Below are 13,552 nucleotides of genomic sequence, written 5' to 3'. Positions count from 1 at the left end.
TTTTTGCTGCTTTTATAACCACGAAACATATTATTACACATCGTTTATCTTGAAATCAACAGAAACTTAAGCAAATACAAAGTGATAAGTCAAACGGAATCATCTTACCCTCAATTTTTAGAAATGACTTAATGATTCTGGCCATTCATTAATACCTTTGGAACATGGAAGCCGTATATGTAACCTTCGATCAATTGCATAGTAGTAATTCCAACGAAGAATGAGAAACATGTATATGGAGTCTCGTACTATATCGACCTCCATGAAAAATAATAGAAATCGGATGATTGCTCCAACATTTTGACAAATTATAGACTAAATGAACATCAAGATATTTTCCTCAAAACTTATGAGATTTTTACTTACATTAAGCAACCAAGGAAGAACCATGACTTCAAAAAAAATAGGAAACTAAATCTATTGCTAAAATATGATTACATGGACTTTATTCAAGTCTAAATTGAAGAAAATAGAAAATCACATTGACGAAATGAAATTATTACAATCAAAGAGTGAATAGGTGTAGAGATATACCTTTAAATACTAAAATTACTGTAGGTTTAATGTGGGATGAAACTTAACTCCATTCGTATTTATATAGAATTTACACTCCCATAGTAGTATACTATCAATACATATACTCATACGTTACAAAATTGATCTTAATTTTAAATTGCATTAACTAAAAAGTAAATGGAAGGGTGGATTAACCGTAAAATCAATAAATATGGATGGAGTTGTAAGGACACTCGATAAGAAATGGCATATGAATTGAAAGTTGAGGATAGAGCATGTCCAGAGGTAGACATATGGGATTTGAGAGTTTATGTGCTGGCAATTTTATTGCATACGTGTCATTTGCAAAGCAAATGTGGCATAACGTTAATCTGACGTGGCTTTTTACAATCACACGTGGCTTTGTTGACGTGGACTTTATGAGCCATTTTAGTTTAGGCTTTTAATAGTATTTTATAGATTATTAATAATAATTCTCGTCCGTGGCGAAGCCGTTGTAAATATATATTTTTTCCGTCTCATTTTGTCGACGTAAAATATTAATTAATTATTACTAATAAACCCCTTTTGGGGATATTTTGTTTTTTTATTTATTTTTTAATTTACTTAAACTTATATTTATAAATTCTTTGTTTTATTAATTTAAGTAATCAAGTTGGTGTAAATATATTTTTGTTGCGTCTCGTTTTGTTTACGTAAATATTAATTAATTATTATTAATAAACCCCGTTCCGGGTTATTTTGTTTTTTTTTTAAATTTTTAATTTACTTAAACTTATATTTATAAATTCTTTGTTTTATTTTTTGAATAGATGGCCGGTGGAGGAAATGACCGTCACGTTCGAGCTCGAAAGGGGCTCCAGTTTGAGTATGAGGTTGGAGATGGTAGTACCGATTCGTGGACTGAGGAGCGGTTGGAGGAGGAGCTGGTTCGGTTTGGTGATGTGATAGGTGAGGAGGAGGCGGGTTATGAGCGAGTGTGTAGGGTGCCACGTAGACGGAATGAGGAGGGGCGTTTTCAGCGGATGTCGAATGGTAGTTCTAGTAGTGTGGTGGCTCCGAAGAAGAAGAAGTCGGGTAAGGATGTCTCTTGGTTGATCGATCATCGTGTTCCGGGTGGTCCGATGTTTCCCCACGTGATTCCTAGCTTTGGGGGCCACATTGCCAACACCTTATGGCCGACTCCTAATGAGGTCGGTCGACCAGTTTTGACGGGTTACCACCGGTTTGGTAAGACGAGGTTGTTGAGTTGTTGGCAACTCCCTCCGGCCGTTCAGACTATTTATGACGGTACTGGTCTTTCTCACCTATTAGATTCCATGACCGAGCATTATAACATGCCCCTTATTGCTGCTTTTGTTGAGAGATGGAAACCCGACACCAACAGTTTTCACATGCCTTTTGGGGAGATGTTCATACTCCTTCACGATGTTGCGCAGATCTTAGGTGTTCGGGTTGATGGTAACTGTTGTAAGGTGGAGAGTAATGACGGGACGTTGGCGGATCCCTTATGTATGTTTGTGGCTTCTTTGGGATTGCATCAGACCAGTTGAGGTTGTCGTTAAACTCTAGTAAGAAGGTCCCTATTTACAAGAGTGGGGGTATATTGGTAGATGCAGTTTGTGAAACGGCGAGAGCTAATTGTGATGTTGTTTTTGCTCAGGGGTTTTTGGCTGCGGTGTTGGGGTCGACACTTTTTGTCGACAAATCAGGTGATAGGTTACGTCCTCAGTTGTTTCCTTTAGTGTATGATACTGATGATGTACACGACTACGCTTGGGGAGCCGGTGTACTAGCCTTCATGTACCGACAGTTGGGGGTGGCTTCACGTGCTGGTGTGAAGACTACTGGTGGTTGCTTGACTTTGTTGCAATCGTGGATCTATGAGTATTTTCCTATGTTCAGACCCGGTCCACCTTCGGCAATTGACCCTACTCAGCCTCGGTCGTGTTCTTGGAGATCCGTTGGTCCCTTCGCTCAAAATGCGGAGAAATTGTTGGAGTATCGGAAGTTGTTAGATGGGCTTACTTGTCCTTCCATTAGGTGGGATCCGTACGGGCCGCGTCAGGAGGAGTATCATCCTCGTACTCTGTATGCCGGTTGTGTTCGTTTCATGGACATAGACGAGTCGTACCAGCCTGATCGGTGTTTACGACGGTTTGGGTATGTGCAGATTATACCCAATCCCATTATGAGATTGGTAGCGCATCGTCCTGCTTCGGAGATAGGGTACGAGGTTAGGGTTGGGGTTGCGGAGACTGATCATCTTTGGGATTGCTGGCAGGATCACGTGGTTCACATTTCTTGTAGATCGAGACCAGTTAGTTTCCCGGGTGAGACGGCGCCAGATTATGAGGCTTGGTATAATGGGAATTCTCACCCGTTCATCATTGATCCCGACCACCATGATGCCCCCGCGCCACAGGATGATTTTGATATTCCTGCTGAGGTAATAATTTTACTTACAGTTGTTGTAATAATTGTTTAACTTTCTTACTGTTCGTCGATAATGTTTATAATGTTTTAGTTGTTTTTGTCAATTTGCAGACCGCACGTGCTTTAGTGTTTGGTTTGCCGAGGCCAAAAGAATTACCGATGACAAGAAACAGCTTTCCTTCTTCCGCAAGATGATGAAGAACATCGACCCATTGGTTGAGAGGGTCGGGAGATCATACGTGAGCGAGGACCTCGTCAAACACCCGGTGATCGTGTTGGCGAGAGAGATGGTGTGTACACCGATAGCGAGGAAGAGGATGATCGTGAGTCGAAATATTTCATTTATGTTGTACGTTTTTGTAGACATTTTTTATGTTGGATGATTATGTTCGTTAACTATTTGAACCTTGGTTAATTCAAAAAAACATGACGGTTTTAAATTCTGAAATTTCTTAAATTTATTGAATACATAACAACTGATGCAAATTCATACATTTATGGAAATACTCACTACTTCATGACAATGGCCAACATAATGAAGACAAACAAATACAAGATACACTTGAAATAAAACTTCATCATCCTTGCCATTTCCGAAATCTCCTTTTTTATACCTATCACTTGCTCTTTCATGACATTTGCACTTGATGCATCATCACCTTCATCTTCACATGCTATATTCAACTTTTTTGTTATTGTCAAATGATCTTCAGTTAACCACGACACAAAATGATCGCAAGGTACACACTTAAAATACGCTTTCTTGGATTAGTAATCACCCGTAAATCTTGATGATAGCGTTTATTTGACAACGATTGCAAATTTGATTCTTAAAATCAAGGCCTTCAATTGGGTGGTTTCCCCACATTGAGGATGATGTTGACATAAGTAAAAATTTGAAGAAGAAAATGGAAGAAGATGAATATGATTGGAAAATAGAAAAAGTTGAAGATGAGTGCAGAAATACAACATTATGTAGATGTTTATATAGGGAAAAATGTTACCGTTGTAATTCAAAATAACCGTTACAATTCAAAAATAACCGTTACAATTCAAAAATAATCGTTATAATTCAAATGTTACCGTTCTAATTCAAAATAGCCGTTATAATTCAAATGTTACCGTTATAATTCAAAATAGCCGTTATAATTCAAATGTTACCGTTATAATTCAAAATAACCGTTACAATTCACATGTGACCGTTATAATTCAAAATAACCGTTATACTTCAAAAATAGCCGTTATAATTCAAATGTTACCGTTATAATTCAAAATAGCGGTTATAATTCAAATGTTACCGTTATTTTTCAAAATAACCGTTACAATTAATAGCTTATAAATAGGTCATTCTATGTCAATTTCAATCACAACATCCAATCATATTCACTCACTACAATACTAATTATTCACTCACAACATCCAATCCTAAAATGGTTCTCACAAATGCTCAAAAAATCAGAGTTTATCAAATAAGAATCGATTTAATTGTTCAAAATTTACCAATTCTAATTGAGCGTCTTGAATCAGTGGTTCCCAGTGACACTGTATGTCACATGCTTGAAGAGCCTCCAATTGGTATCCTTTGTATAATTTTACAAGGAAACCCGGATCATGTTCTAACTCCAGCAGTTAGAGATGAGGTTGTTTCTGATGAAGTACTAAACGAGAAGATGTGGAAGTTTCGCAGGTTAAAAAGTGATATCTTTACATATTTTGAGCGCATTCTCACCGTGATCGATTACCCAAGACTATCAGACTTATGTGCTGGTAGAGTGCCGGAGCAAGGAATTCTTTATCTCTACTTGAATGATTTGTTGACTCAATATATGTCTACCCAACCTGAAGAAATTGAGATTCAAGATCATGAAGAAGATAAGGAATCGTCATCTTCATCATCGGAAGATAATTAAGTTCGGTAGTTATTTAATTATGTTATGTTTTAAGTAATAATCGTTTATGGTATGGGTTTGGGGTTTAGGGTTTGGGGTTTGGGGTTTAGGGTTTAGGGTTTGGTATTTAGGGTTTAGGGTTTGGTATTTGGGGTATGGTATGTTTTAATTATGTTTTTATTGGTTTATGTTTTAATTATGTCAAAACGCGTTTTAAGGAATGTTTTAATTAAAATATGTCAAATTGTGTTTTAAGGAATGTTTTAATTAAATTACGTTTTAAGTCATTTAATCGGATGCAGAGTATAATAAATTACAATAATCGGATAAATAAAATAAAATATAAGGTACAATATTCGGATATATAAAATAAAAGGTACAATAATCGGACAAATAAAAGCTAAGATCAACTCGCGAAATCGCGCCATACAGATAGTTGATGTCGATACAGGCCATTATAATGAGCTACGCTTGCATCATGTACCCAACAAGGAGCTATTGGAGGCATAGGTGACGAGGGGCGTATCCGGAGCCGCAAATAGTGGTTTCCCGCATGTAATACCCATAAGACACCATATGGGGTACGTACTCCGGGGGGGGGCTCGTAAAGGCAAATAAGTATAACTGCCATTCCAATGTCGCTGGCCTTCTCGATCGTCAAATGCAGAAATACAACATATCACCCAATTGTACATCGTAGCATAACCATATAGATCGAAACCGTCCATCCAATGACCCGAGCCACACGGTATCTGATCCATAAATGTAATTCTAGCTACCTCCGCATCAAATCTCCCTGGGCCATAAATATGTTCATGGTAAAGGGGACTACAGATTTCCCTAAGTAAATCTGTTCTAGCCATCGTGAAATGAGATTGGTCACCCCGAACAAAGCATGTGAGATAACTCGAAAACCACAATGACCGTCTCCGGAAGGATTAAACCACGCTTCTAAATGCTCGTGAAACCATGAAGGCAAAAATTGATGATAAGGAAAGTACCTCCAATGACCAATGGTGTAGTCTACCTCAAGAGGTGCGCAATACGATGCGCCGAAACTCCCCGTACTCGTGGTAGCAGTGGTAGACGGTGTATCGGGGCCCGTTTGAGTGGATCGGGAGGTACTATACGGAGTAAAACAAACCGTCGGAGTAGAACGGGGAGTAGACGACGGAGTAACAGGAACCGTCGGAGTAGAACGGGGAGTAGACGACGGAGTAACAGGAACCGTCGGAGTAGAACGGGGTGTACTAGACGGAGTACGTTGGGAAGACGTGTTTCTTTGGGGCGTAGCACTGCCTACTCGAACCCGAACCCGTGCATGCTCAACGACGGACGGATCTCTACGAGTTCCCCTACTCGGACGTCCTCTAGGGTTATCGTTCACCCGAGTCTCGTTTACGTCCTCCTGTTCCGCATGTATCTGAGAGTAAAGGGCATCGAACATGGATGATCTCATACTCGGATCTGCATTCCGAATTTCATCGAATAACTCCTCCAATCGATCATCGTCACAAGTCGGCATTGCCTCCGAACCATCGTACTCCAACTTCCTCCAAAATGCATGTAACACATCAACAAGGACCCGAGATCCGTTTCTAGCAATGCGATGAAGTGAACAAGCACATAACAAACCAAGTGTAGTAGCCTTTACACAACCGCAATCGATCATCAAGGCATCTTCCGTCATCTTGGCACCTCTTTCGAATTCTTCACGCAATTCACTGATGGCATTCTTTGATATTTTATAGGAAAGTCTGGAAAATAATCGTTGAATCCCCGTCAACCGCCTCGATCTAGATAACTCCAACAAGTGTCGGATCTCAACATGTTGCGTTTCCATCAAAGAATAAAACCGAATCCAGATGCTATCAACTGCCAGTTTCGCGCTATTCAGCCATCTCTTCAAATTCGCATGAGCCGACTCAACCCGGGATGTAGAAGTGTTCTCAAAATGAGTTATCTTGTTCGTTCTATACCTGGCCCATTTTTCCAAGTGCGGGAACCATTGCCTCTCAATATAAGCTGCCACTCCCGCCCATTGCCTTGCCAAATTGCCCCACGCCACATTAAACTTATCTTCGATCTCCGCCTCGACAACCGCTTTAAACAAGTCACAAGTTATGTGCTTAGCCCAACTATCCTGACGCGTGATATCACGTGCTTCCGTCTCCACGTTAGAATATATATGCCAAAGACATAGCAAGTGAGACGAATCCGGAAAAACAGTGGGAATCGCGTTCAACAAACCTGCCTCGCAATCAGTAACAATAGCATTAGGTTGAACGGCATCATTGAGAAGGGCCTTCAGTTTCCGTAGGACCCACATATATTTCTCCTCGGACTCATGCGTCACAAGAGCATACGCGATGACAAAGCTCTTCCCGACGGGTGTGACTCCAACCATCTCAACAAGCGGAAGACGGTATTCATTTGTCTTGTACGTGGAATCGATCAGTACCACATAATAGTATGATCGAAACATCTTAACGGCTTCTGGATGAGCCATGAACACGTGGGTTAGCTCATCGGTCTCCTGATCAGTGACCCAATAATGAACGTACTTATGCTGAACCGCAAGTGCTAACATCTGTTGTGCCGGGTTTCTCCCATCTCTTTCCTCGGCCCTTACTTTCTGAGAGCGATTGTAGATTTGTTGCCGATTAGGTCTTGACTTTTCCGGATTCCGCTGATGCAAACCCGCACTAATAATTGTCGGTCTAACCTGAGCTCTAACTTGGGCATCGATATAAGCCAACTCCTCGTCATCAAACTTTGCAAAGTATCGTCGCAAATCCGCCACAATACAACGTTAAAGCATGATTATGAAACCCGGATCTCATCACAAGCTGCCACTTATTCTCTTCTAATTCAACAACTTTCATTGAAAATTTGCAATTGCACCACGCGGTAGCGGTGTTACCCCTCATTAAAGAATCGGCATCCTTATTTACGGGACCTTTTCCACCCATCCGACAAACAAAATAATGTTGTCTCAAATTCGTGTTACGACCAACTTTCTTGTTGCGTGCTCTTTTTATACCAAACCCGAGTCGGAGTCCGATCTCATATGTCCAATTAAACGCTTGAATACTAGATGCAAAGAACAAGCTAGTCGTAAAATGATCTGAGTAATCAATACCGTCTCCATCGTTAATCACCTGCTAACGCATTTCGATAAATTAGTTATTAATTAATTATTTGCTACGGAACGAGTCGGAGTAAATAAAAAATAATATACAAAATAATACAAAGACGGTAATTAGTTATTTTATACAAAACGAGTCGGAAATATTAAAGATAAAAATATAATATAAAGACGGTAATTAATTATTTCAATTGTTTTATAATACAAAGACGGTATTTAATTATTTTATACAAAACGAGTCGGAAATATTAAAGATAAAAATATAATATAAAGACGGTAATTAATTATTTGAATTGTCGGAAAAAATAAAAAATAAAATAAATATAATACAAAGACGGAAATTAATTATTTTAAATGTTTTATACAAAACGAGTCGGAAACAAAAAAAAAAAAAAAATAATACATGGGCTGGGCCTTGGACGAAGGAAATTTTCGTCCAAAACTGTGCCTGACGAAAAAAAAATCCTTCGTCCATAATGGGCCTTGGATGAAGGATTTTTCGTCGGGCGCCTGGTTTTGACGAAAAAAATGGCGCAAGGCGAAAAAATCCTTCGTCATAATGGGCCTTGGACGAAGGATTTTTTCGTCTGAGCCTGGTTTTGGATTTAAAATTTCCTTCGTCCAAGGCCCATTATGGACGAAGGATTTTTTCGTCCAAAACCTGGTCTGGACGAAAAAGTTCTTCGTCCAGGCCCAGCCCATGTAGTTTTTTTTTTTTTTTTTTTTTTTTTTTTTTTTTCCATTGCATTTTCAAATAATTCCGTCACAATTTCTATCATAATTCCGTCTACAATCAAGGCATCTATCCTAATTCGGGATTCAATCGATAATAAAACATAAATATTTGACAAAACAAATTCGTATACTCACCTCGTTACTAGCTTCATTGTTGGAATCGTTGTAAAAATCGTTCCCGTTCATATTGTAAACAAAATCGCTCCTTTTTTTTTTTTTTTCTGAAAAACCGCCTTAATTTTTTTTGGTTTGAAAAATTTTAGTGAGACGGTGACTTGTGTTTTAGTGAGTCGGAAATTGCATTTTATTGAGACGGAGACGGAAATTGCATTTTAGTGAGACGGAAATGGAGTTATGTTATGGAGGGCAAACTTGAAAATTTACATTAATTGTCGACGATATTTAGTAATTTGTCGACGACCTATAGCAGGATCCAAACTTATGTGCCCTGGCATGTGATATACTCGTCAAAATTTCGGAAGTGGAACCTGCTTGCCAAATATGTTTTACACAATACAGTTGATAATTGTGATTATCTAAAAACAATAGAGTTGATGAGAATTAAAGGTATCCCAGGAATTGAACCTGGGAGGTGATGGTGGTTAAGGGACAACCCCAAATCCATTTGGTTATGATATTTAGATATTTATCTGTTTTGCATTGGCTATGATTCAGTAATTAGAATGAGGGGAAACACAGAAGCAGCATCAAATCAAAAGCAAAAGCAAAAGCAAAAGCAAAGCAAGGCACAATTCCTAGAAATCGCAGACATAATCATCCCATGGCTAACCCCATCGGAAGTATCCACCATATCCAGCACCTGCACCACCCTATCACACCTCTCCAAACACACCACCGCCGTCCGATCTTCCGACGCTTCTAGATCCTTCGAAGCCCATCCTATTCCTTTCATCAACACCCTTGATCAACACCCCTACGCTTTCTTCCTCTACACCCCCACCTGCCTTATCCCTCCTCTTCCCTTTTCCCGCCAATTCTGGGGCTTTTCTTTTACTAATAACCCTAACCCTATTCCCCATTCTCATTTCACTGATTTTGGAGGTCTTGGCTGTCATTGTCTGGACAATTGTCGAATTGGGACTGATTGTCATTGTTGTGTGTTAGGGTTTGATGGTGATGCTGATGTGGTGACTGAGTGCGGTCCCAATTGCAGGTGTTCCTCCACTTGTGGGAATCGGGTGACTCAGTCCGGTGTTACTCTCAAGTTGAATATTGTTAGGGTTCCTAATAAGGGTTGGGGTTTGTTTGCCAATCAATTTATTTCTTCTGCCCAATTCGTCTGCGAATATGCAGGTATTTCTTTTTCAATTAAACTATTCAACTTTCCTGAAAATACCTGTGTGTCTAGTCTCTCTAACGTTCATAAATACACCAAGTCATCATCAGAAGAGGTTGAGGACTTGAGGTTCTACTGTTTTGCCTTTTCAACTGTTTGTTTTGTTGTTTGTTATTGCATGTTTTACTGGATATTTATTCTGCCAATCTCACTAGAAATGTATATAATTAAACGGACAACTACTGTGGGTGTAGCACAAAAATGGAATATTATCTGTTCATGCATCTTAATCAGGAACTACTTCATTTCCTTTTGCTTTTGGATTTTGCACTGGAAGAGATTTAATGTGCGAAGAGAGGCAGTTATAAATCATAGTTGCAAAGATATGCAAAACTAAGTGAGCGCATGTTTCCCATTGCAAGATGACACCGACCATCAATTCGTTAACCTAGAGAGGTCCTGATGTTTTGCTGCCAGTGTTGTATCATCTGTTCTAACTTATAGGACTCATGTATGGGTGTGAGAGTGAGACACATGTACATTTCTGAGGGTGGCCTGGCATGGCTCAATATTTCACTCACGAGGATCGCATTCTAAAATGAGGATATGGCTAGGGCATCTTCTCCAAAATGAAAATATGCTTGATTTGAAATATTGAAAGTTTTTGAGAGTGAACAAGAGAGATGTTCGGAAAACAAGGGTTAAAATCATTAAAATATTTTACTAAATGCTTTATAAACATTATCTTCCTCTACTTTTGTTGAGTGAGCCTTCCTTTTTGGTTCTTTTAGGAGAAGTGTCGGATTTGTAAGAGTCTGGTATCCCATTGTTGTATCTTTGAGTATTACGTCAAACATTGGTATGACTTCTTAAAATATAGGGAGAAAGTCACATAGTTCATCCCTTCATATCTGACTTCATTAGAGCCAAATTCCTTGTACTTCTCATATGCTGTCTGTAATAGAGTCCTACTATCGTTTATGTTGTTACTGCTTCAAATCTTGCCTTCGCAGAACATAGCCTTTAGCGAATCCTAGTTGTGAATTTTAGACCAGAGGTAATATTGCGTGTAAGGAAAGCTGGGTTCTATTACCAATTTGGAATATTTGCCGTGATTCCAAGCTGAATTGTCACTTCCTGAATCAGCTGAGTAACCAGACAAATCTAGCAATATCAAAACTCCTTTGCTATGGTTCAGTTTTCTTATTGTAACGTTCCTTCTCACCTTTTTATAAAGGTTTTTTTCCCCTGTTTATTAGTCTTTGATAGAAGGGAAGGAGTAGACATCCTTTTTCCGTATATGCCTTTTCCATTTGTTGAAAATGCAACTTACTATGTATTTAATCTAATTTTTTACACGATAATACAGATGTTCTCCCTGGATAACGGTCCTTCGACTTTATCACAATAGGAAATATGTATTTAATGCACTAGCGTGATTTTCACGTGTTTGTCTGAGGGAAACTGTGGTGTTTGTTACTGGAAAATTGATTGATGATTAATGTCGGTTTCAAATAGGTGAACTATTGACTACTCAAGAGGCAAGGAGGCGACAGAAATTGTATGATGAACGTGCAAAAAGTGGCCACTTTTGTTCTGCCCTTTTGGTGGTACGAGAGTATCTTCCGTCAAGAAAAGCATGCTTCAGGATCAACATTGATGCCACCAATATCGGCAATGTAGCACGTTTCATAAACCACTCATGTGACGGTGGCAATCTAACGACAGTACTAGTTAGAAGTTCAGGCAATGTAATACCCCGGGTTTGCTTCTTTACATGTAGAGATGTACAGGAAGGTGAAGAGCTCAGTTTTAGGTACGGCGATGTGAGAGTCCGACCACAGGGCTTGCCCTGTACCTGTGGCAGCTCTAACTGTTATGGTATCTTGCCCTCAGAACATACCTGAAGTTTTACTGTAACAATTCAGCTTTGTAACATTATTCAATATATTCATACTATAAAAAGGTTTATTCCCTTAAAATTATTCTCTTTGGTCCATACTTGAACTAGGTAGGTAGAGTGGCAAAGATCTTCCGATTAAGTTTTACGCTGCTGCATTCAAATTTATTGGACAGAAAGTAAATGGCGTTTGAAATGGGTGTAAAACTGTAATCTACATAGTATAAAAGCCAAGTTTTTTCTTGGCTTTTGATTGGATGGTGATTTTCTACATGTGGGTCCCGCCATGTCTCTTATCCTATTTAATTACCTTCTCTCATCAAGCCAATTCCTCTTCCCGCCATGTCTCTTATCCTATTTTAATTTCTTACGTTAAAATATAAGTTAAAATGTCACAATTTACATAAATGTTGCAATTTACAATTTTACATACATTTAACGGGTCTAACATGTCAAATACCTTTAATATACGTAGTTGCTCATTCATGTACGAGTTTTACTCATTCATGTACTTTTTTTCATTATTTTTCCATACTATGTCCTTTGCTTAATTCTCTCTAAATCTCTTTAATTGTCTCCCTCACAAAATTAATTAAATTCTATACACAATTATGGATGCTAACTCTCGTATCGATCAGGTCATAATTCTAATTCTTAGTTTTATGAATTATATCATCAAATTAAGAAATTGATTTACTCTAACTAAATTAGGGTTTGTTTAAACACTCGTCGGAGTTCGGTAATTGAATACAGTAATCTTACATACCTTATTCACTCAAATTAACCGGATTAAGATTATCGAACCGAAATCAGTCGACATACTTTACGTTTCTGCATTATTTGTTACTTGAATCATCAATTATGCAAATGATTAAAAGGGATAATTATAATTATGAAGATGGACACTAATCCCAGGCAGAAAGGCAACAATCGGATAATTAAAGGTCTAACTATGCCAAGACCTATGTTTACATAACACCACAAATGTAATTAAATGACAACTTGGAATCATTCAATTGACGGTTGTCTATGGTGATTGAAGGGTGGGGGTGATTGGAGTTAGAGGCGAGTAAGGAGCAGCGGTGATCGGACATTAGTGTGGTGGTTGGCGGTAAGCTGAGGCCGGGAAGGGCAGTGGCGAGGTGGTAGCAGGAGTGGGAGAGGGAGCCGGCCGGTGGAATTGAATTGGAGAATTGAATATAGAGAGAGAAAATTGAAAATTTGAAAGTTGAAATAAAAGGGGTAAAATAGTCATTTCCGTCCATGAAAGAGTAAAACTCGTCCATGAATGAGCACCACCCTTAATATAATTCTAACAATATAATCTGATATTCAAATCTCCAAATATGGACTTTATATTGTCACGGTATTGAACGCTTAATCACGCTCAATTATATGTTCATGTATCTAATGATAGCGTCTGCTATTACGACCCGTGCATTTTTTGCACGGGAATAAAACTAGTAGCGATGGCGAAGATGGGACATGAGGAACTTGGAAGTTTCAACTGAAATTGAAAATACACATACATTACATTACATTACATACATAAAAGAAATGGTTAGTATTCATTCGTTCATGCGAATTACATTAGTGGTGATTAAGAGCTACTTACCGTACAAGGCTATTAG

General features: G+C 38.7%; 1 protein-coding gene across 1 annotated transcript; it reads left to right on the top strand.

The window, feature by feature from the left end:
• The first annotated feature begins 9,214 nt into the window (after positions 1-9,214).
• Positions 9,215-12,003, top strand: LOC141606973 (histone-lysine N-methyltransferase SUVR3). Its single transcript, XM_074426353.1, has 2 exons — positions 9,215-10,038; positions 11,540-12,003. The coding sequence occupies exons 1-2, from the start codon at positions 9,408-9,410 to the stop codon at positions 11,926-11,928; spliced, it is 1,020 nt and encodes a 339-aa protein (XP_074282454.1). The 5' UTR covers positions 9,215-9,407; the 3' UTR covers positions 11,929-12,003.
• The last annotated feature ends 1,549 nt before the right edge of the window (positions 12,004-13,552 follow it).

This window comes from Silene latifolia, chromosome 1, assembly GCF_048544455.1.
Source record: "Silene latifolia isolate original U9 population chromosome 1, ASM4854445v1, whole genome shotgun sequence".
NCBI lineage: Eukaryota > Viridiplantae > Streptophyta > Magnoliopsida > Caryophyllales > Caryophyllaceae > Silene > Silene latifolia.
This window is presented reverse-complemented; position numbering and strand designations above follow the sequence as displayed.

Bases quoted from the DNA above. Each gene is read 5' to 3' on its own strand.
- LOC141606973 (XM_074426353.1), top strand. From the start codon at position 9,408: ATGAGGGGAAACACAGAAGCAGCATCAAATCAAAAGCAAAAGCAAAAG. The intron at 10,039-11,539 runs GTATTTCTTTTT...GGTTTCAAATAG, and splicing joins ATTCGTCTGCGAATATGCAG to GTGAACTATTGACTACTCAA.